This window comes from Leuresthes tenuis, unplaced genomic scaffold (assembly GCF_036924035.1).
Source record: "Leuresthes tenuis unplaced genomic scaffold, fLeuTen1.0.hap1 SCAF_15, whole genome shotgun sequence".
Taxonomy (NCBI): Eukaryota; Metazoa; Chordata; class Actinopteri; order Atheriniformes; family Atherinopsidae; genus Leuresthes; species Leuresthes tenuis.
The window spans coordinates 6693316-6719033 of record NW_027325369.1 but is presented as its reverse complement, the minus strand read 5'-3'; the positions used below and the strand labels follow the sequence as shown (position 1 = coordinate 6719033).

General features: G+C 39.4%; 1 protein-coding gene across 1 annotated transcript in view; it reads right to left on the bottom strand.

The window, feature by feature from the left end:
• akap6 (A kinase (PRKA) anchor protein 6) overlaps nucleotides 1-25718 on the bottom strand; it is a 281773-nt gene that overhangs the window by 205947 nt on the left and 50108 nt on the right. The window contains exons 7-10 of the mRNA XM_072365052.1: nucleotides 24853-25200; nucleotides 17698-17838; nucleotides 17458-17610; nucleotides 17112-17372 (exon numbers count right to left, since the gene is read on the bottom strand). Of these exons, the coding sequence (XP_072221153.1) occupies nucleotides 17112-17372; nucleotides 17458-17610; nucleotides 17698-17838; nucleotides 24853-25200 (903 nt within the window). The remainder of the gene's footprint in view (nucleotides 1-17111; nucleotides 17373-17457; nucleotides 17611-17697; nucleotides 17839-24852; nucleotides 25201-25718) is intronic.

The following is a 25718-nucleotide window of genomic DNA, read 5'->3' as shown; positions in this document are numbered from 1 at the left end:
ACAAGATAAAACATTAACATAAGAAAACCTTAAAATTGAAATTTCAGTTTTTGTGGTTTGCATCTCTACAGACCCGTACACGCTGTGCGAATCTCATTGCGATTTAGCTTGACAGAATGTTGGGATTACTAAAAAAGAAGTCTTACATCGGATAGTGAGAGAAATTCAAAGACCACATTCACAACAGTAACCAAAGATAACCAAAGACACCTTCAGAAATTTTAAAATGATCATCCTGCAGCATGTCTGAACAATATGTAGAAAATTTACTCTCACATCAACATGAGCCATATCAATATCGTCAAATCCTGCTTGGACTTTTTACAGACTGTGTTGGGAATTTTCATCTGGGGACTAAAGTGCAATCAAATGAGTCTTTTGTCATTCTTTGGGTCATAATAACCACATTCATGGTAAGTATGGGTGACTGAGATTTAAAAAAAGGAGGAAAAGCAGCCTAAAATCAAGCCTCCTGGTGTTTTTTGTGTAAATGTATGTATGTACGTATGCATGTATTTGTTTGTTAAACGTTGTGCTTTAATGTACTTATATTGTACTTATATTGATGGATGTCCACACTTGTTAGTAATTTAACTAAGATTAATGTTTGAGGTATGTACATTCCTCCAGTCTGTAATTTCAATTGGAGCACAAAAGGTAGAGCTACTTCCATTGAGACGCAAGAAACACAACTACTCAAAGGTCAACATGGAGCTTCGACCTGAGCTCTTGGATGTAATCCAGCTAAAAAAGAGCAATACAAAGAATGAAAGGGAGACAGGGAAGCAAAAAGTAATTTACATAAAACTGAAGGCATACAGCAATGTGAGTTCTTCAATTCATTCTTTCCAGTCAAACCTCAAACATCCTGTCTGAATAACAAGTGTAACTATGACTGCTGATTATCAAAAAGACAATTCTAATATTTTATACGAGTGTTGTTTTCATATCTTTCACTGAAAGCTATCTAGAAAACTAATGGAGGAGTGAAGGAGGTTGCAGCAAGAGGATAAATCTGATGGAAATTATTGGATCTGCCACATGTGAGCATCCATGCTTTCACATCGCCTACAAATCGCTGTATCGAATCTATACAAGTGTGTGCGTATTGTATAGAGATAGGTGTGTCTGCTCATCTGTGAAGATAAAATGTGTTTGTGCATATCTCATAAACCTCTGTGATGTCTATGTCTCCGTGTAAAGTTTAGTGTGAGTGTATGCAAGCTACAAACCTTGACCAATTGAGCAGCAATATGCTAATTACAACCATGACCCTACTTTTTTTTTAAAAAACATCAATATGATCCCATCCATCTCTTGACTGCTAGTTATGAAAGGGAGATAGAAATCAAAATATTGATGAGTTGCGAGGAGGAAAGGAAGAATGATGGAGGAAGAGGATGAAAGGTGAGGAGGGGAAAAATGAGCAAATGAGAAGAAAAAAAAAGAAGGTGGACAGGACTAGTGAAGGAAAACAAAAAAAGTATAAAAAACATAAAAAAGCAAGTTTAGAGCAAACAGAAGGGTAGGTAGAGAAAGACAGTAAGAGAAGAGCAATAGAAAGATAATAGAGAATTGGATGTATAAAGGAAAATGAAGATCTGAGCATAAAGACTGACTGAGTAATTTAAATTTTTTTTTAATTATCTTAAAATTGTGAGCTGTATGAAATCACTAGTTGAAAAAAAGGGTATAGGCATGAACGGTGGCAGAGAGATCAGCCCTGGTCTGGATATCGACTAGCATGCACTGGGCTACTTACAGCTGCTTTGATGTCTTTAAACCAGTGAGGCTCCTGAGGGGCAGAGAGGCCTGCTGGGAGCTGAAACGCCTGATCTGATCCTCTGCCGCCTGGATAACTGCTCTGATATTATGCTTCATCTCTTCCTCCTGTGGTTCAGCTCTTCACCACTGGATAATTACTGTTCAGCTGACAGGGCTTTCTGAAGGACGATGCTGATAGATTTGGACTCAAACTCCCGACAGACGATGTTTGGCTTCAATGATTAATATGTTACAGGCTGTAGCTCTGATGTTTATGTACCCAGAGTACAAGGCAAACACAATATAAAGATATAACTTCAGCAAGTCTATATAACGTGAGGGAAGCTGTTGATGCTAAAATTCTTGTACATTAAAGTCAGCAACTGGCAATAACGGTTAGAGGAAAAAAAAATCTTACACAGAATATTTAATAACAACAAAGGAAAAAGAACACATGATTTATTTTGTAGACTTAGGTAATTACTGCTCTGGAAATTATCCTGAATTTTAAATCTGATTAATGTAATTGTATCATCTTTGTGAGCAGCTTACTAGCGTTAATGGTAAAGTTGAATTTTATTGTCAAGCAACTTCCAGCAAGCATGTGATAGCTGATTAAGTTCCAAATAAGGACTGAATACTTTTTTCTGCAAATAAGTTAAAGAAAACTAAATAAAGGAGAATCTGATGTCACTTTTTTGGTAAGACAAATGTGCTCAGATTTTATGGGGTTTACACAGTTTTCTAAGTCTTCCATTAATCTATCCTAAAGGTAAAACCTTCTGAAAACACTTTATTTACAAGGCATGCACAGCTACACTGTGAAAGTTTCTAAAGCGCTACAACTTAAAAAAATATTCTCTATTATGTGTTACATTCATAAGGCTCCACTTCACTGTCTCTTACCTATAAAACTTGTTGGAATGCATAACTCTAAACATCGATGAAAAGCTTTTTAAAATTACAATATAGTTTCTTTTGAATGTTACTGTGACCCTGTGATGGACTGGCAACCTGTCTCCATGTACCCTGACTCACCCAATGAGAATTGGGCCTCGATCTCGACCTTGAATTGGATTAAGCGGGTATAGAAAATGGATGGATATGGATGGTATGAATATTACTGTTCATTTACTGTATTCGAATAATGACCTTCATAGAGAGCGCTACCTTCTTGAAATTTTTAACATAAGCCTGAAGTCTGCCAAGACTAAACCAAGATGTGGACTCTTAGCTGAAATTTCATGGCTTTGCTTGTGGCTATTAGAACTCGGTTTTAATAAGGAGTGCTACAAGTTTTTTTTATATCTGAAGCAGCAGTTCAACAATATCAGCACCTGGTAAAGGTAAAAACCGGAGCAAAATTTGAAATGATGAATTTTTGGGGGATTGAAGTGAGGCTGCTTATTTGCACAGTATGCTAAGTTATTAGACTGACAACATGAACATGTTGTACCAGACAGTGTGCACTGCTGGGCCGAAATGAAAGAACTTGAGGGAAGTAAAGTTTGATTATAAATTCATTAAATTACTTTCAACAGAAAAAATGGAAACTGTGCAGCTGATATTTGAGGAGAATCTGTACATAAACGCAGCTGATGCCATGGTGGATTGGTACTGAATTTAAATTAGTGTTTTTTTTTCCGAAAAAAGAAAGACGATAATTGCTTTTAATCATACATTTAATCATTCAGTTGCTACTTTTTAACTTTTTAAATGTTTACCAGTTGATTTATATTTAATTTCTTTTGTTATCAATCTACAATAACAGCATATCTTTAATAATGACTTATGATACAGCAATATAACTTCCCTTCAGGGATGGATCAGCTATCACTGAATTGAACTGAGTTGAAGATGCTAATTGTCAAAGGTGAGGTCAATTCAGATGTAAAAGAATTTTCATATTTTCCAAAATACTATTCAGCCACTTTGCTGCTTTTGTACCGAATTATCCAAGGAATCACAAAAGTATATGAAAGGAGTCACTCTTAGTGACAATTGCCATGTGGTTGCCACATGTGATATATTAAAAGTGAAAAAGGTTCTCAGCAATGTCTGCATCATGCATAAAGCCAAAACATGCCTTTACACCCACAGAGAATGATCACAAACTTTAATACTTTGGTAAACTTTACAGGAAAAGGAATATATTCTATCCATAAATTATGTCTGCTCATACCACCTGCAGAAATACAATGACTAGACTTTACTGCTGCAGAAGAGATTGTTCATAGTACACAGTTGGTGAAAACAAAGAAATGCTACATGAATTACATTTTTGGAGCTATTTAAAGGGGCAGTGTGTAAGTTCCACTGTTCGTCAGATTCTATAATATCCGAGTGCGTTTGAACGGTATTCGCTAGATTCTGTAATTTCCGATTGTGCTTTGAACGCAACACTCCATGCTAAAGTGGCCTGACGCTGCGTGCAGCACACACTACCCAACACATCCATCACTCAAATGTGTCACAATGTCTTCTCCATCAAGTGAAACCACCTTCTAAAATTCTGAGGTTACTTTTAGAGATATAAATTATAAATAGATATTACATTTGGTTAGATAATCTGTGAAAAGATACAGTGAATGTCACTGTTAGTTGTTCTGCATTATATTAGTGTTTTGTGGACCCCACCTGTGTGATAATAAAAGTTAATATTAGCTACGTAAGGCTGAAGGCTGTTTGTATTTAGTCTGATAGAGGGATAGCATTAGCAGGCAACACATTTTTCTCACCATTCGCCGAGTGTAACACCGGAATGGGAAACGGAGGTAAGTGAGGGAGGGAGAGGAAGAGGACGAGGAGGCAGAGCTGCTGGAGCAGGCAGGGCGAGGCGAGGGAGAGGTAGGACGAACACAGCCGCTGCCTCGCGTGAAGAGGGGAGAGGATTGAAGATGATCTCCGCAACATGATCTTTGTAACATGAATCCGAGTAATTTCTGTCCAGCTAACAAAGCTACTTAGTAGTTTTGGTGCATAAATTCACGTGAATCAACATTTTTCAACAAGGACACGGAGAAAACATGACGTTTCTTTAATCAGATCAGCTGATCTCCGTAACATGCACGGGCTACAGCCACCAAACAACATTTATCATTTACATTAGTAACACTGAGCTGAATTACCTTTCAAACAGAAAAGATGCAACTTTGGCGTCACTTTCTCCCCAATCGATGACCTCCATTTGGGAAAGGAGACGCCGATATTTACTCGCATTTTACCCCGTCTTCTGTCTCTAATCCTTTTGGACACGTCATGTTTTTGTTTCTTTGATGACAACTCGAGATCTTTAGAGGTTTGTTTTGTAGAACAGTAAATGTGGTCCGCCATGTCTATTCAGATAACTTCACAAAACTGAAAAACGTACAAAACTTACAAAATATATTCCGACCACTTTCTCGTCTCCTTCTTCTTCTTCTTCTACATCACATCCGGGTTCTTCGTCTGCAAAGTAGCAGCGAATCGCATTTGCGTCACCATTTGTCCCTTCTAGGCCACTGTAATCAATTTGGCAACACAGGTGTTGTCCTTCTGGGTAAGCCTTTGTGTAGAGTGGACCATGATATATGTAAATAAAAAGGCAAAATCTAAAGTAATAAAAACTAAATGACTCGTTTCATAGGGTGACTATATAGCACTTACTAGAAAATAGAAAATACTCTACAAACATCTATTCACACTGAAAATGTAAAACCTTAATAAGCTAACTTCTGTGAACAATAATAGAAGTCTTACTGACACTCAAAACTCTTAACAAGTAAGTTACCATCCTAATGTTTCTAAACTTTCTGAAACCCCTCTTTGTTTAGAAGCATTTGAACGCCACTAAGTATCACAAACCTACTCTCAGCATTTCTGATTGTCTCCAATAGTCTGCTTTATCTTTATCTGACTTCCTCCTTTACCTGTTTATCTACAGAGACACAAAAGAGGAGAATAACACCTCTCTACTTCATCCTCCATCTCTCTCTTATTTTCTTATCTTTTATACTGTCGGTGGGCATCCCTGATTCCCCTGCTGGGCCAATCAGACGATTGTTGATGTGAGTCTGTTGTCTTTCTGCCTCCCACTGCTTGCAGATAGACTGGCATGCCACAGAGTCTCCAAATACACAGACAACTCACACTGAGGATGTTGATGTGGGCCAAGACAGCCTATATAATGTGATCACGTGATGCATAGGACACCTATCTAACTGATGTACTGTTTCCAGTTTGTTTTTTAGGAAATTTAAATGCTCATCAGGTGCGCTATGTCCCATAAAACATAATTAGGAACTTTGGATTTCAATGAATGTATATTAACAGGCTCATGGACTTTTATAATAGAAGCTACAAGTTAATGTATTAAGAATACAAATTATCTAAAGATTTAATTCAACATTACAAATGATAAGTCAAGGTTGAGCCATTGGAATAAAAAATGGAGAGAAAAAAAATCTTGGATAAAATATTCATATCTAACTGCAAAAGCAGAATGAAGGGAAGGAAGAGAATAATGGAAGATAGAGAGGAAGGACACTATGTGTGTTTTTGTTGTCTTTTAAGTAGAAAATCTGATGTGTATCTGAGAACAGATGTATATATACAGGGTGCGATTTGCGGGTGGTGGGTATTTTCCCCCAGTCTGGTTTACACGTCCCACGTCCTTATTTTTATCCGCGGTGGGGATAAAATCTATTTTTAAACCTAGACCTTATTTCTGGCATGAAATACGTTTATCTACTCACAGAGAACAGTTTGGCGAAAGTCAGTGTCCATCAGAAGGCATCCAAATAACGGAGTGAACAGGGCAGAGACAATGCAGTCTCTAAATCAGGCATTATCTGTCTTTATTTCACCAATACTTTAAGAAGAATGAATGAACAAACTTGTACTATAAATTTCTTAGCTCATAGGTGCTGTTATGTGGCTACTTGCGGCTATAGGAGAGCTAACGGAGGGAATTCTTGCGATAATTTGTCATTTTTTGGAGGTCCACATCAGGCTATGGCGTAGGGGTCCACGTCGACGCAGTAGCTACGCATAAACTAGAAGCATAAACTACGCTTGAGCCTGTCATGCTCTCCATACTGAAGGAGGCAGTTCAACATTTGCTGCCTTCAAATTCTCGATTTCCTGTTGTTGACACTGTGAGGCCAATTATTCTAATTTTGATAAACAGTTCTCTTGCTTCTGGCCATGTTTCAGCAGCCTTTAAATATGCTGTTGTATAGCCTCTAAGAAAAAAGAAGCCTTGATCCCACTGTTCTTTCCAACTACAGACCGATATCAAAAGAACCTTTTCTGTTCAAAATTCTTGAGAAAGCTGTTTGTAACCAACTCCAGGAAGTTTTAAACTGTCATGGTATATGGGGAGAGTTTCACTCAGGTTTTGGATCTCATCACAGCACTGAGATAGCACTTTTAAGATTTTTTAAAGATCTGCTTTTAACTACTGATTCTTGTGATCCTGCGGTTTAGTGCTTTTAGACCTGTCTGCCGCCTTTGATACTGTGGGCCATGAAATGATCTCGTCTCGTCTAGAGCACATGGTAGGAATGAGAAGCATGGTCCTGAAAGGGTTTCAATCCTGTTTGACAGAAGTTTTTTGGTGCACATCGGATAAAGTACCTTCGCAACAGCACCCGTTACCTATGGAGTGCCTCAAGGACCCATTTTAGGCCCAGTCCTTTTATTTTTACATATATTGCCTTTGGGGTCTATTTTTAAGAAGCATAACATCCCATTTAATTGCTTTGCTGATGATGTACTTAAATGCCCATAAAACTTCACCCTCTGCTGAGATGCATAAATGACATTAAGACATGACTGGAGACTCACCTTTTTATATTTTAATGAGAGTAAAACTGAGGTGATTTGTTTTCGGAAATTTGATCCTTCTAGTGACTTATCTGCCACTCCCAGTCATTTAGCTTCCAATGGTCACAATTCAGTGAGAACTCTGGGAATCATTTTTGAAAATGGGAATCTGTTTAGCTTTCAAAATGGTGTGACGGCCCCGCCCCATATGTCAGGGTGTTTCCGACTGGTCTGTGTGTCTTCCAGGTTCAGCGGAGGCGGGACCGTCTTAAATGAATGTGCTACACCTGGGCCCGGTGTAGCGTATTTATAGAGATGCTGGCTGACTCTCCGGAGGCCCCTTCTTTCCATGCCCGCCGCCTGAGGGAGATGCCGCTTTAGTGTCGTTTTCGTTTCGTACGCACACACAGACACATCCATACACGCCTACATTACTGACTACGGATACTGATCTTTTGTCTTCTTTTTATTAATAAATGTATTACTTTTGTAGCAACCTCGTCTCCTCTCCCGTTCTTGGTTACAGTCCTTGAGCCGGGCTGTAACAATGGACAAACAGATTTGTGCAGTTACAACAGTCAGTTTTTAATCAGATGATAGTTATTGCCAAGGGTAAACCTTACATCCCTCCAAAAGACCTAGAAAGAGTAATTCATGCTTTTATGACTTCATGCTCGAACTACAGTAATTTTTTCGACGTAAACTTCGACAAAGACCAGTCTTCCACGCAGTGTTTACAGTTGATCAAAAATGTAGCAGATCGTCTTTTAACTAAGAGCTTGATGATATAACTCCAATCTTACCCTCCCCCCATTGGTTCCTAGTTTGCTTTCGAGTTGATTCAACATTTTATTTCTCACTTTTAAAGTTTTAAATGAACTATCACCCTCTTATTTATCTGAGTTGCTTCACATTCACAACACTGTAAGAGTCCTACAGTCAGCAAACCAAATGCTCTTACACATCCTGAAAATAAAACTTAAATAGTGAGGTGATTGAGCATTTGTACAAGCCACTCCTAGTCTGTGGAACCAATTTCCTGTTCACATCCGGTCAGTTCAGTCTTTAACCACCTTCAAATCCTTCCTGAAAACACATCTCTTTTCCTTGGCATTTGGGTCCACTAATACATCAATTTAGATCCCCACACTTTGTGCTCTGTTTTTATTATGTTATCTTTTATTACTGTCTATTTTGTTATGCATTGTGCAATAAAAATGTTCTTAGCTTTTACTTAGTTTTAGTACTGCTTTTAGTTTTTACCGTTTTATTGGATTTAATTGCTGTTTCTAGTTATTTACTTTCCAGCTGTACTGCACTTGGTTGGTCAACATTGTTGTTTTTAAATGTGCTCTTTAAATAAACTTGACCTCGACCTTGTAAGTATAATGCATGTAAATCTGTATGTCCTTTTAGAAATTCTATTAAATTCAGTTCAATAACATTTAATTAATCCCGAAAGGAAATAAGAGATGAAATAAGATTAATTCAATTTTTTTTTTAAATCAGCTGACAAACATTTAGAAAGTTGAAGTGTAGCTGAGAGAGGTGTGGTTCAAATCTTGACCCCCATAAATGGATTGGGTTTTAGTTTTAGTTTTTTGTCTTGTTTTTGCAAAACACTGCTAATAAGTACCCACACACAATGTTGGCAGTAATGCATGGGACCTCTCTCAGTAGACAACAAGGACTGAAGCTAACACCCTACATTTCAGCATCTGGGGTACGGAGATCTTCCCTCTCTGTGACATGTCCAGGATTACAAAATCTGTTGTGAACAAGCACAGGAATCACCTCTCCGTCATTGCTACCTCTCTGTCTGTCATATAGTCTGAAAGTTGAGTAGAAAGGGATTAGAATTGTTCCTCCAGCTACGTCGGTGAAAAAAATACCTTCCCTCACATTCCTGTTGATTTTTCGTCAGGGCTTCAAGCGGATCCATTTTATCTGCCAAGGATCTCTTAATTCCCATGATGATGAAGGAAAGAAATGGTTTAAAATTGCACATCCTTTTTTCTTCTTTTTGTTCTTGCTCTGCATCCTTGACATCTCTTCTACTCATCTAGTTCTGGGGTCTCATTCTTAGCATTACTGCGGCTTAGGAAAGCTCAATCAGCTGCTCCCACATGCAAACAGATTTCCCATTTCTATGGTTAGGCATCATAACAGATGCCAAAATTAATAGCAGAAATCATTCCAGTAACACAGTATCTAAAGAAACATAGAACATTTTTTACAAATTTGTTTTGCCAGAAAAAAAGCTCTTTAGAATATCTTTCTATCTATACAAAGTATGAAACAATAAGTCCAGAGCTACTACATTGGGGTGCTACTGGTGCAGTACCATTCGAGAACAAGAAGAAGTCTTTTGTCTTTAATAAGAACAGTTAACAGTTTAGTGAGCTGTAAATCATGTGTGCTCAAAACCAGGGCAAGGTAATGTCTGCATGCATAAAGCTAGGCGTCTTCCTATATTTTAACTCTGTTTCACTGTGTTGAGTTCTACAGGAAATCCAACATGCCACATCTGAACTCGTGGAGCCGTGTAATTCCAAGGGTGTCATAAAAATACAGAAGCTATGGAAAATAATTAGCCTCATGCTGTTAGTCTAAACTACTAAAGCTTAATTCTAGCATTAGTTTAATTTTCTATTTTATGTACAGTATTGTTCATGGTTGTATATTAGATTAATAATTTTAGGAAATTAAGAACTGCAGCAACCAATGTCCCCCAATTATTACCTCTGTTGATCAGACTAGAATCAATCTGATCCCAGTCAGTATTCTGATTCCAGATGACTTATAGTAATTCTTTTAAGCAAATCAAAAATGTTATTGCAACAAATCTTATCATTACATGTTGTTAATTGCAATCAGTTGCAATTTTATTTTAAATTTATTACATTTTATAATCTCATAAAAATCTTTTCATTTCAAATATTCAACTAGGTTGATGAAACGTTCTGAGATTGTTTCAGGGTCTCTCCTCATCACTGCAGAGTTCACTCAAGTTATCAGCTCTGAGAAACAGGTAAGACATACTAAGGCTAGGAGGCACGGTTTCAGGATACATTATAATACTTAATATGATCACATAACTGGAACACCACTGTTGTATTGACAGAGGTTGATGTGTAGTTGTTTTCATATGTGCAATGCTAAATTCAAGTGGGTCACAGCAGCCACTAGCAGCAGCACTTCTCGTCTTAGATCTTTCAGGACGCTGCAGCCATCTATGGCTGTTGCCACAGCAACTGTGTCAGTAGTGTGCGGGCCTTACTTGTATTATGAACTCTGGTGAAAAGTATATTAAACTCAGAGTAACCTTTCCAGCATCGAGGAGAATGAACTGTGGATCAGGAAACTAGGATTTACACATTTACTTGTGTGATCTGCTGTAATTTCATTAATGCATGTCAATGAGAGACTGTGTTAACCAGTTATAACAAGATAACTGACAGTACTAATTAAGTCAACAACTATCCTGCCACTTATTTTTTTTTCTTACCAGATAATTCTACTTCAGATTGATTTTGTTTTTCTGTCATGGTTCTCTGAATGAAAAGTTTTTCCAGAAAACATCATTAGTTCAGAATTAACCTGAATCATCAACGATGAAGGTAGCGGTCTTAACTAATTATTTTATTCAGACAGCAAATGTATAAACAAAACCGAATACCCCAAAATGATCATGCCTGGATGGATTATATTATCGTTTTGCTCCTGAATTTCTTTCATGTCTGTTCCTGCAGTGATTTTTCCAAGCCTCTCTTCCCTGGACGGGTGATTTTTCATTCTCTCATTGTGTGTTGTGTATTCAGAAGACACTCCGCGGAGAAACTGAATGTCATCCTGTATACTGAGACTTTTCTTCTTGTCTCTTCACTTCCTCAATTAGGCAGCTCATCCATCGCCATGATTACATGTTGCTAATTAAGCAGCTAATCAGCTAATTACCCAGGAGCAGAGAGGAATGAAGAGTGCGTGTCTTTGTGTGAGTGTGGTTAAGACGAGGTGTTATGTGCAAGACAGCACAACATAATTCTTGAGTTTGGAAAGGGTTTATTCACAGAAAGTTAAAAATTTTCATTACCGCTGTCTGTTTTTCCAGCATTGCCCTGTGCTTCCTTTATTGCCAGACAGGATGTCTACTTTTACACAGAGAAAAAAGCTAACATTATTTGAGCGCTATTATTAGTCATTTTGTGATGCACATGATATTGAGGCAACGTGTACTTTTGGTATGGTCTGTGCTTTTACACCAGTCATGTAACCTTGTCTAGGTTCTATAAACAATTGAATGTGTATCTTAATCAACAGTAAACACAAATATTAATTTAGCACTTATTATCATCAAATGCCTACACTTTAAATACAGCATGATTTTTTTTCCTTTCTCTACAATCACATACAGAATAATATACTGTGTAATGTGGGGTTCAGCATCTTGTTTAAGGACACTTCGAGGAACTGGAGATCTAACCACCAACTTTACGGCGGCACACTTTTTTCAGACTGAAGGCTGACTTAAAAAATGGTAACACAAAACACAAATTTTTATAAGTATTATTGTTACTGCTCTAAGGAAATGTTTAGATAAATCCAGGCCTGGCACACCAGCACAATGTTTTAAACCTGCCAATTTTAAATTTGGATCTGGTTTTCCATCTATCCATGCATTTTCTATACCCGCTTAATCCATCGGTCGGGTCGCCGGGGGGGGGGACCTATCCCAGCGGTCATTGGGCAAGAGGTACACCGTGGACAGGTCGCCAGTCTATCACAGGGCCCCACAGAGACAAACAAGACAAACAACCAGACACGCTCACACTCACTCCAAAGGACACTTTTAGAGTCATCAATTAACCTAACATGAATGTTTTTGGACGGTGTGGAGGAAGCCCGAGTACCCGGAGAGAACCAAGATCTGGTCTTTATTATTCATATCAATGTTCAGAGTTTACACTCTAAAGTGGATATGATAAAGATCTGGATTTTAAAAAAAAACAGATTTTTTTTCATTTTCGATTGCGCATTGAACACAACACTCCACGTTTTAGAGAAACTACAGTGGCCTGACGCTGCATGCAGCACACACGACCCAACACATCCATCACTCAAATGTGTCAAGATGTCTTCTCCATCGAGTGAAACCACCTTCTAAAATTCTGAGGTCACTTTCAGAGATATAAATTATAAATAGACGTTATATTTAGTTAGATAATCTGTGAAAAGATAACTTACAGTGAATGTCACTATTAGTTGTTCTGCATTATATTAGTGTTTTGTAGACCCCAGGTTGACCCCAGGTAGACCCCAGGTACACCTGTGTGGTAATAAAAGCTAATATTAGCTACGTAAGGCTAAAGGCTGTTTGTATTTAGTCTGATAGAGGGATAGTATTAGCAGGCAACACATTTTTCTCACCATTCGAGTGTAACACCAGAATGGGAGACGGAGGTAAGAGGAAGAGGACGAGGAAGAGGAGGCAGACCTGCTGGAGCAGGCAGGGCGAGGGACAGGCAGGACAAACACAGCCGCTGGCTCACGTGAAGAGGAGGAGAGGATTGAAGATGATTTCCATAATATGATCTCCATAATATGATCTCCATAATATGATCTCCATAATATGATCTCCATAACATGACGCAGAGTAATTTCTGTCCAGCTAACAAAGCTACTAAGTAGTTTTGGTGCAAAAACTCACGTGAATCCCGTGGCGGATGGTGAAAAAAAATCTTGGTGGGGCTGATGTGCCAACAGATTTCCCAGCCTAATCTAGAATCAGTATTAACACAATCGATGATCTTAGATAAAATATTATGGTTTTCATCTACCTCTTTATTGTGCCTTCTTACAGCAATGCGATGCCCATCATATAGCTGCATTGCTATGCTAATCTTTCTGAACACAGCTAGCTTTACGCATTTTTCCATGTGAACTTTGGATCTATCATGCTTCTTGATCCATTTGGAGAGGTGCTTAAAGTCAGTTAGTCCAGTCTGTCCAAATCGAATCACATTTGTCACTTCTGAAGAGGATACAGGGGAAAAAGACAAGTGCACTGGCTGCTCCACAATGTGCCAGCTACGTCTAAAGCCTAGTTGATGCTTCTCTGTCAAGTCAATGGCGTAGACGAGACACCGTCAATGAGCATTCAAAGTTTTGCCCCAAGGGAACGCATTGCTCTGCAATTCACCATGCCTCTAGGAGGGTGTGGCCGTGTGTTTGTGTGGTTTTAGGGGTTATAGCTGAATCCTTGCTTTTTCTTCCGGTCACAGTTAACAACTGGCAACTGAGGTGAAGCAGCTGTATTTGCAGTTGGAGCTCATCAATATTGAAGAACAAATGCTTATATTGCAAATGTTGAAGCGCTGGCAACAGAGAAGACGTTTGTGGAGGTGGTTTGTACGACCAGTCAAGGCTGGGAACAGGTGAATTAACAACACTGGTGCAACCACTGAGGGACCTGGATGAACAAATGCACTTTCGATACTTTCGAATGTCAACGGGCTGATTTGATGAGCTTCTTCACCCTGTAGACTACAGCCATTAAGACCAGAAAAAGCAACTGTCGGAAATTACGTTCTGAGCGGACCAATCACAGCCCTTGCAGTCCGCGTTAACGTGACGTGTAGTTAGAATTTTTGGGAGGTGCACGTCAGGCTACGGCGTGGATGTCCACATCGGAATCGAAAATGAAGGAGAAGGATAAACTACGCTTTACGGTTGAACCAGCTCCGACAAAATCTCTGTTTGTAAGATTTAGCTTTCACTTTAATTTGCTTGGAAATGTTGATTTCAGGCTTGTTGGGTCACAGTTTTTCCTCCGTTGTCCGTCTCACAAAAAGGTATGTTTATAAAGATTTCACCAAATTTAATGGATGCTGCTCTTGTCACCGCCAGCACCAATGAGCTAACAGAGCTATAGTACACATTTGTTCATTCATTCGTCTTAAAGTATTGGTGAAATTAAGACAGACAAAGACGAGGAAAAAATCCTCAAAAAACCTTGTTTGTCCTCATTTGGATCACATACACTCGCTAAATTCAATTTGAGGGAGAGAATTTTACCTTGGATAATTACATATCTTCCAACAGTGTCCAGACACTTGTACAACACCAAAGAATCAGCCTATACTATATATATATATATATATATATATATATATATATATATATAAGCTTAAAAGCTTAAAAGCTGGACCTCTTAGATCTATAGCAGTCATATTATTGCATGGCGGTATATACTAAAAATCATTGGTGAGTTATTTCCAGCTCTGACCCATTCAGGCCACTCAGGTATGTTTTTGGTGAAAGTCTTTCTTTAGGTGAAGAGAACAGGTGTATTTTCCCCATTGTGGATAATCTTCATCTTGGAGGGGTTGTACTGGAATCTATAGACTGTTCCACGAACGCCTTTCTCATTGCGCTGAACTTGGCTCTCAGCTGAATATTGTCCACTGAAAGATCCTTGGAAAAAAAGAGCTTACTTCCGTCATGCGTGATGACCCACTGCTTCGCCGAACGGTAGACAAACGCCCCGATCCTGAAACTTAAGAGAATCACTCTATTTTGGATCAGTCCTAGAGTTGCTAGGGTTAGGGACGCTCTCTCCAGAGATTTTTTTCTTCAACAACGGCTTTCCAGATCCTCCGCTTTTGTTTCCAAGACATGTTTCATGAGATTGGAAAGCTCAGACTCACTCTTCTCTCCATGCTCCTCCACACGCATTAGCCAGCCCTCAGCCTCTTCCATCCATGCGGTATTTGCAGCCATATTTCGCCTCCCCTCTTTCAGGCTGCTTTCCAGGGTGGTGACGGAGCTTGGCAGTATACTGAGACAGCCTTATATGCTGTTAGCCTCGCCATGTTGCCAGCAAAGTTGTCACTTCACTGTCTTCTCAAGACCTAATTTCCAGGTAAAAATGTTGGAATTCTTAGTAGTTATTGTTTTGACATAACTACAGTTTGGATGGCACATTTAAACGAGGCTTTTAGTAAATTTTCTGCAAGGTTGTGCGGAGCCTTAGTATTAATTGTCCATCTTGAGTCGTGCCTTAATAGCAAAATATCTTTTGAATTGGGATAGAATTGCTCTTTTCGATGATGTTAAAGGAGTTTTATTAAATTTAGAGTTAAAGGACGTAATATTTCTGTGGTTAACAACGGATCTGTCAGATGTAATGATTGAGTATAATGCTCCTTGGGGTCAAGTTCTGGAAGGCCCAATCCCAATGTTTGTCTGGTCATTGTAACTCAGTCAGTCTTCAACTTAGTATAATTGTTAATGGACTCAGAGTAAGTGAAAGAAAAGAAACGCTAAATAATTCTAATAATAATTCTATTTCCACCTGGTTTTCTATAAAGTCTTGACAATTCTACTGAATTATTCCTAACTCCTGAAAGAACCATTGGCAATAGTTCTAATATTGTGACAACCCTAGTTCATACTGTATAGAAGAGAGAGATGGTCTTCATCCAGCTGCCCCATAATTCACAGATAAATGTTTTGGGTTTTTTTCAGAGAGCCCAAAGTTTCTGAGACACTGTATACTGTAAGTGAGTTTTACAAGCGCTGTCAGGTGCCCAAACCTAAAATAAATCCACTTAACTGTAGCTGGGGTTTTTTCCTGCCTCCAGAGTTGAGATTGATATCTCAATTTTTCACATCCAAATATTTCTCATTTCTACAGCTCTCAGTATTGATGTTCATGGCACTAAAGAGCAGTGTAACATTTCATCAGTGAATTAATGATTAATACAGATTATCGATATGGCCAATATTATTAAAATTGGATAATAGCACACAAGGATTCATTTCATGAGTGGATCCAACTTTTGGCAAAATGGGTCACTGATCATTCACTCCAGAGATGTCCCTTCAATTGGAATGTCTTTAATTCACAGACAGATCCTAAAGTACCCTGACCATTCTCACTGGAAATCCTATTAAAATTGTCTGATTTAGTCTTTGGGGTGTCTGACCCTATTGACACTTGATTAGATTGATGTGCTGAACCACATTGATCCCCAGAGGATTCTGTAATGTTACAGATTCCTCTGGGGATCAATGTGCTTTGTAAAATGTTGCACAAGAGATCAAAGGTTTCAAAACTGAAATGTGAAGGCAATAAAGATAAGAGAATGACACAAACCTGAGTAAAATAAAACAATAAAAAATAATAAAGGCAGCAGAGCCGCTTTATAGTGCTAATTAAGGGATGAGCCATGAGAGTAAAGGAATCCCCAAAGCTATTGACATTTTACCATATTCAATATGACAGATATGACTGATTAGTTCACCGGGCAGCCTCATCAATAATCTGCCTGCCAATCAAACGTGACCTTTAGAAGTGAGGTGATGAATTAATAGGGCAACGAAATGATCCAATACCACCCCTCCAATCCATCAAGACTGTCTCTAACACAGACAGTGAGGTTGATGACTGACAATAAAAGCAAGTCTGATGCAAAAGGGTAAGAGCCACATGTACATTAAAGCGAGAACACTGAAGTATAAAGAATACTAGACAGGTATACCTCTATCTTCCTCCAGATATTTGGGTCTTTATCCTGATTCTGAATGTCCTCAAGCAGTTGTTGCACCAAAGAAGCACATTGATGCTCATCCACAGGGGGAGCTGTCGGCTGAAGGCTTTTGTCCGCAGACTTCCTCCCCTCATCGTCTTCAGACTGTAGGTCACTGAATGGGCCAGACTCTATGCTTTCATCCAGTGAAGGTGCAATATCACTGGAAGAGGTGGGGCTAAAGCGGTTGACTTGGTTTTGTCTGTAAGGACGCTGAGGGAAGGTATACAAAAGTGTTACTCGCTCAGTTTTTTTAAAAGCTTTTGAGGAGTCAAAACAAAACAAATATGATTCATACCAGTGATGGCAAAGAAGAGGAAACATTTTCCCCATTCTCCCCTGTGTTGCTCACATTGTCCCCGCTATCTGCTATGTCCCAATCTGTGTTGAGCTCTGTCAGCTCCCAGTCATCCACATCCTGCAAAGCCGCCTGGGCAGAATCATCAGGCTTCTGCAACAAAAAGTTTTAGTTAAAACATCAGCGATAGTGGTTAAGTTTAGAAATATAACAAAATAGTGATGTCAATTCTCTACTGACCAGTGGGATGGACTGTGTCAAACTTTCAAGTTTCATGGCAAGCATTTCAGTATTGTGGAGCTGAGCGGGGAGAGCCAGGAACTCCTCAGACCCATACCAGTGCTCCCTGTCTGGGCTTAATTTTGATGATTCATGGGCATTCTGTCAGATAAGAGAGTAGAATATAAACATTTGTTATTCACTCGTGAAGAGGTCATTTTGAAAAGAGGAAAAAAAAAAAAGAAACTTACAAACAGAGAAATGGCTAGAAACAAAGTCAGAATGATCATCTGCACACGTTTTGCAATGCTACATGTAGTATGACAACCAAACTGTATGCAAAACGTTTATCTTTCAGCTAGTATAAATTTACTGATATGTATCATCTTAGAATGTAAGAATGACCAACTGTGTGTATTTTGGACTAAATGTTTGATGTGCTTAAAAGAAATTTAAAAGACATAAATATACATAAAATGTATTATACTATATTGTATTTTTTATCATGATGTATTATTACAAATACTGTTTTGGTACTGAAACTACCACGGGAAAGATGAGTCGAACATCCAATGGTCTCTGTATCTGTGCTGGTTAGGGGAGTTTTCCATCATAAAAGTCTCTGAATTGTGAGACTGGCTATAACAATTTGTCACAACAAATTACAGAAAAACTGCAGTGCATGTCCTTTATAAAAAAACTTAAAAAAAAAAAAAGACAAAACGTTATTTTGCCAGTGCTTTAAAATACAGCTGTGTGAAAAAGAAGGCAGACCCTCTAAATGTTCCAGACATCTATTCTAAAACTGATTTAAATCTGGCCAAAAACTGTTTTCTGAGAGACAAAGGTTCATAGACTGAGACAAAGGTTGATTTAGAATTTATATTTGACTGGAATCTTATCAGAAATCACTATGTGAATATGATTTGTAAAAGTCTCAAAAAGACTCAAAGTCAGAACCTTTGCCTTACAAGAACTTCTCATAATTCAGTGCACTCTAAAGACATGTATCAGTATGGGGCATCAACCCTTTATAACCTCATTGATTCTTGTGGACGGCTTCTTGGTGCAATTAGTTGAAATTGTAATTCTTAAATTATGCCACATCTAAGCAATCTCTTAAAATGTATGTATGAACCTGCCCCTTTACAATGTCCAAAAGCATATTTTTGTCAACATACAGCCTTTTTGGTTGCATAGTTCTTACTCTTGTGAAAATTAAATGGCATGCACAGAGGTGTGGTGGTTATTATAATAGCCTCATGGTAAAAAAGTTGAGAATGTCTGGAACCTTTTGGAGTGGAGTTTGAAGGTGGGTTCTCTCCAGGTACTTTGCTTCCACCCACAGTTCAAAAATATGAATGTTAAGTAAATTGGTGATTCAAAATCGGTGATAGACAGAAGCAATTATGAGTGTGTATGGTTGTTTGTGCTGTTTGACTGTGACAGTATACTCTGCCTCTCACCCTGTGGTAGCTGCGAAAAGCTTCTTCAGCCTCTTTACACCCAACCTGCTGTGCTACCAGGCAATCCACAAAAGTGCCTCTGGTAACCTTAAGCTATGGGCAAATAAATAGGCTATTTCAATTTCAAAGTACCATGTTAAACCTAGTGGCAGAACAAATGTAAATGAGAAGTAAGTTTAATCATTTAATCAGTGTTACAGGGTTAAATGCTTCCACTTCTATCATGCTTAGCTGTAGTGTTTGTATGGTTTCTGGGTCTTAGGCGAGGTTAAGCAGGTTTTCCAGGAAATCCTGGGTCGGAGTCTGGTTAAGCTCCTGCGATCTTGCCTGTTTCTCATCTGCACTCGTCAAGAGGTCTTCTTAAGGATCTGCAGGAGCAACCAGTCTTCGCAAGATTGTCTCACTACTACTGGACTCAGTAAGGAAACACTCACTCCTTTACCTGAATAAATTACTCTCTCAGATTCTCACAAACCATCTCCATCTCCTCTCAGAAACACCCATTCCTCTGGATCCACTCATTGACTCATCACATCACCTATCTATCTACAAATTGTTACAACACAAGCTGGCCAAGAGATGGACTCAGCGGACGCTTTCTGTTCTGCTCTGACAAAACAAGGAATAATGCTCGAGAACAAAGCAAACAGCTACGTTCCCTGAAAAAAAAAAAAAAAACGGGGTTCCAATAACCATTGTCTAAACCAGGTTTTAGAATTACTGCAGCATGTCCATGAACATCTGTCTGCTTCTCCTCCAGGAACTATTCCGCCACCCAAATCTCCAGCTCCGCCTCCAGGCAGCCATCCTACCTGAGCCAGTCTACCATGATGCTTCCTTCCCCACCCCAGATCACTTCTCAGGTGACATCAACAAGTGTGGTGGTTTTCTACTTCAGTGTTCACCAGCCTTTTCTCGTTCTCCACGCTCCTTTTCCACAGACTCCTCCAAGATTTCCTCTGTCATAGGACTATTTAAAGATAAACCGCTGGACTGGGCACTAGCCTTTTTACGATTCCACTCAATTTACTCTTTGCCCTTGACCTCTTTTCAGGAGGAGTTAAGGTAGACAGTCGACCACCCCCTCCATGAGGTTAATGCGGCTAAGAGAATGTAAAACAAGGGAACCAGTCTGTAGCAGAGTTTGTTATAAACTTCCGCATCTTAGCTGTAGAAACGGGGTGGCAACCCAATGCCCTCCAGGGAATATTTCTAACTGCATTAAATGACCATATGAAGGACCAGCTAGCCTCTAGGGAAGAGCCATCCTTCTTTCGAGAATTTAATTACTATGGCCATTTGCATTGACAACCGGCTAGCGGAATGTAGGAGAGAGAGGGTCTCCCATTCCCTTCAACAATCCTCTTAATGGTCTTCCCACTACATGCCTTCTGTCTTACCTTCCTCTGGATCAGCCCAGTTGGTGTCAATTCCCTCTGAGGAAATTCCTGAGCCTACGCAGGTGGGTAGAGCAAGAATCAGAGGAGGAGAGTTTGTCGCGTGAAGGCAAATTAATGTATCTGTTCCAAGGGTCATTATATTTCCGCCAGTCCAGTGCAGCTAAAAGACAGAGCCAACCAGTAGAGGCAGGATTACTGGTGGGCGGAACTCTGAAAGAAACTCCTCCTCGTTTTACTCTACCCGTGACCATCCAACTCGGTAACACAACCCGAGAACTTCTCGCCCCAGTGACTCTGGAGCGGAACAGAACCTGCTGGACCCTAGTGTGGCTTCTCAGCTTTGTCTGCCACTAGAACCTCTGCATTCATCCATCATGGTGTCAGCTCTAGATGGAGGTATCTTGATTACCATGACTCATAAAACCAAGCCCATCCCTCTTTCTTGTTTCAGGAAACCACTGTGAATAAATTGAGTTCCTCCTGTTCCCCATCTGTAGCATCCCCTTAATTCTTGCTTACCTCTGGTTAGCACTTCATAACCCACGCATTCTCGCTGGAGCCCTTTGTGCCTTTCGAACGGCCTCAGATCGGCTCTCCAGTCATCCTTACACCCCCCATCAGATATCACAATCCATCCGGTAGATTTGTATTTAGTTCCCACTGAATATCACGATCTTGGTACAGTTTTCAGAAAGGACAGGGCCCTCCTCACCGCCCCGATGACTGCACCATAGACCTCATGGCTGGATCACCCCTGCCTTCCAGTCGACTTTACAATCTGTCTAGCCCCGAGCGAGAGAGGCCATAGAACGCTACATACATGAGTCTTTAGCAGCAGGGATCATCAGACCATCCTCTTCCCCTGTAGGAGCTGGAATAAGAGCCTGCAGCCCTGCATTGACTATTGGGACCTGAATCAAATACCATCTGGTCAAAATCTGTGAGGGGGATGAATGGAAGACAGCCTTCTACATACCGTTAGGGCACTTGGAGTACCTGGTCATGCCTTTCGGCTTCACAAATGCCCCTGAAGTTTTCCAAGACCTCATAAATAACATTCTTAGAAACTATCTAAATGTGTTTGTGTTTGTTTAACTTGATGACATTCTATTTTTTCTGAATCTCTCACAGAGCACAGACAAAAGATTTGAAAAGTTTCCAAAAGGTTCTCCAGAGACTCCAGGCTGAAAAGTGTGAACATCTTTAGTCATTTTCCAGGACGGGCAGGTAAAGACGGACCTGGACAAGATAAAGGCTAAAGGTTGTGGTTGAGTGACCCACTCCCCCTAACTGTAAGCAATTACAAAGATTCCTTGATTTCGCTAACTGTTTCATCTGCAACTATAGCATCGTTGATTCCCCGTTTCTCAAATTGATCTCCGTTTAGGCCACCTTCCACCTGACCCCAGAAGCCGCCCAAGCATTCCAATGACTAAAAGACAGATTCACCACTGCGCCCATCCTCATTCAGCCCAACCCTGAACAGTAGTTCATTCTGGAGGTGGATCCCTCAGACTCTGGTGTGGGAGCAGTACTATATCCCAGAGATCTGAATCAGAGGGTAAGCTGCATCCCTGTGTCATCATCTCCCAACAACTATCACTAGCTGAACAAAATTATGATGTGGGCAATCGGGAACTATTAGCGATCAAATTAGCTTTGGAAGAATGGAAGCATTGGTTAAAGCACACCTGGGCAAACTACGGACCGAGGGCCCATCCGACCATTTGTGTGTCCCTGTCCGGCCCATGCAAGGTCAATCATAAATTTAAAAAAAATATTTAAGCCGTGCATGCAATACCACTGTGTTGCTTTTATTCTCAAAGGCCTTGCATTCATATTACTTTCATATGGACGCACGCAGTGCTAGCATCTCCCGTGACTGACAGCGCACACTGCTGACATTACTTCAGTGAACAGTGACAAGCGATGCGAGCCAGGTTACACTCAAGATGTCAACTCACGCCAAGAAAAAAAAATTGATTACGAATGCCGGGTTTTCAACAAGACATGGTCTGACAAGTACTTCTTAAAGCCGTGTGTTTAATTTGTGGTACACAGGTTGCTGTGTTAAAAGAATACAATTTGAATCACCAAGAAATCTGTCTTACGAAGAGCCCACAAGGGAGTCTGCATTGCTTGTAAAGCTGCACACCCAGAGATGCAGCCGTCAGTTACATCAGAACCAACTGTTCCTCTGGATCCACTCACTGGCTCATTGCATCACCTATTTTTAAATAAACCTAGTCTTTTATTCAAATCTCTAATTGTGAGTCAGCCAGGCCTTAGCCGTGACATGCCATGAGTTACTATGCATTTTAACAAGTTTCATTGCTGCTCCATTTTAGAATTCTTCACATAATTCCACTATTAGACAATATTTTTGTTGTAGTTCTATCTATTTGGACTAATCTATGTTGGTTTTGAGTTTTCCATGGGCGTTGCTAGACATAGGTCTCTACTGCTCAGGCCCCCCATCACGCTCCATCTGTCAAATGTCTGTCGATAATGTCTAAAAACAATATTCTGGTTATTCATGCTAAATCATTGTGCTACCTGGCATTATAACCATCTTTTTTTCCACCTTTTTTCTTTTCTCTTTTTTCATCCAATCCATCCTCATTTCTCTTCTCCTAATCTCTCTTTATATGTTATCAACCAAAAGTGAAATATACTAACCAAACAATTTATAATTTAATAAGATGTATAAATTGACATGGATTTAAGTTAACATAATTCTAATGGAATGTATGGTAGTCGTGGTAAATGCAGACAGGTAATGTAATTTGGATCTCACTATCTCTCACCTGAATTTTGGGGTTTACTTGGAAAAAAATGCTAGTGTCCATCTATAGAAAAAAAACTAGCATTTGCAAGGGGTGAGAGTTTGATTCTACAATTTAACTTATTGTTTATTTTGTACTTTAAAATAGTTGTACAGTAAAGTCCGTCTCTAGCAGAATTAAAAAAAAAAACAACATGACAACATTTCCTAAAATTATAAACTGCATCAGTTAGCTTAAGAAGTGCATGTGCAATGAGCTAAGGCAGCATTAACAGCCATCATTAACATCGCCCTCATCTCTGAGCTGCTAATTTACGACTTACTTACTTACAATCAGTCGCAAACTGCATAAAGTATGTGTCTCTGCCGCTTGTTTCATACTGTGCGCAAGCATAGTCTAGTCTTCTCTGCCACATCCGTGCTGCTGTTGTTGTGTCAACTTAACTACTTACTTCAGTCGGTGTCCCTTGTTAACGAGTCACAATCAGTGCACTGTCACAAACTGCATTAAGCATTTCTCTCTCCTGCTTGTGGTTCATACTGCGCGCATGCGTAACCTTGTCTTCTCTGTCACGTCCGTGCTATTGTTGCTGTGTCAACTACGTGCATAGACAGCTTAGAGCTCACTGGAGCTTGTATTTGAATGAAACTGCTTTATTCGACTTTTCAGATTAGTCTAGGATAATGGTCTTCTGTCCATGTTACTATTATATCACCTTATCCATCACTGCTGGCTGGTTAACTACTATGTAAGAGCACAGACCTAAAATTAACTCAGTTGTTGAATTGGCAAAGGCAATATGTAAAAGAGATTATTTACAGTCTGATTTTTTTGTGAAATAAATAATGATACAGTATGATATGCCATGTTGTTGTTCTTTTGGGGTTGTATTTACCATATTTTAAGACCCAGACAGGATCATATGCACATAATGACCATACATTTCCACTTTGTTCTCTTGTATCAGCACATCAATGTTCCACAATTCTTGTGGTGACTTGTTCAGTTGCACAATTAATCCATACAGTCATGTAGTCAATTACATTTGATGAGCAGCACCTTGTTGCACTTACCCTGCTAAGTCCTAAGGAAGCAGTAAGGGTGTACATACATTTTCACATATATTTTTTACATGGGCTTAGTTTATATTAAATTAATAATGACATAGTGTGATATGCCATGTGTTGTTATTCAACTGAAGTAAAATTTACCTCATTTTAACAATTAGTAAGGGCCAAATGTATTCTGTTATGTCCTGATCTGAAACACCTTAGGACTGACCAAGATTGTACTTTCACATTAATGTATACCCATTATCAAAACTAAATAAGTCCCCACTTTGAGATAAACGTCCTATTAACCTACCACAATAGATATCAAATACTCCCTAATTCATCATGATCATGGAAAAATAATAATAAAATGTGGAAAGGGATGCACAACTCTGCATAAAGCAACCTGTGCTCCTCAATCCAAACAGAGTTTTAACGCAGCTTTAACTGTTCAAAAGAAGCCATCATTCACCTTGTGCCCCTGGCGCTTCACAATCCAGACCTTCATCTTTCCGGGATGCAGACGGGGATCTGAATCTTCTCCGGATGCCTCCAGGTCTGAGAATAGGAGCTGCTCCCTCATGGGGGAGGGCAAGGAGGAGTCAGAGTCACCCTCACTGTATATATGTTTTTTCATCTGTGTACTTTCCTTTTGGTTTGATATTTCATTCTGACACATCAAGCTCTGGGGAGGAAGGGGGGCATTGCCGTTGGGTCTGGCCACAAATGAGCTTGTGCAGTCAGGTAGCAGTCTCCCCTCTGAGCATCCTCTATGTGTAGAGCTCATGTGGTGCCTTCGGAGGTCGTTCCCATTCATAACCTGTTTAAGTAATATGATTTTTTTTAGATTTTGTTCTGATTTACTGAACAAATATAGAGAAGGGGAAATGATAACAACAGTGCATAATCTCTGTCCCTAAAGGTTACAAAAACAAGATGCAGCTGGTGGAGGAAACAGGCACCACTGGAGCAATTTATTTGTTTAATCATATCCTTAATGTTACTCAAGAAACACAGATGTCTCATGCATTACTTTTTATGTTGCTTTTTCCTTTGTGAAACTATTTTTAAGTAGCTATGATTAAGTAATAATTTCAACATGTTCATGCTTATCAAATCGGAGTTTCATCTGTGTCATTCTTGTTTACCTTGATAAGTGTTTCAGAACTACATGAACCATACTGCTGAACTAAAATGGAAAATGTCACAATGGTTTCATGTGTATCATAGTACTCTGCCTTAAATAAAGTAATTTTATGGTTGAAGTTATTTTCTAGGTAAATCTGCGATGGATTTGATCTATCGGAAATTATCCAGTGGGGGGTGACATTGTTTCCG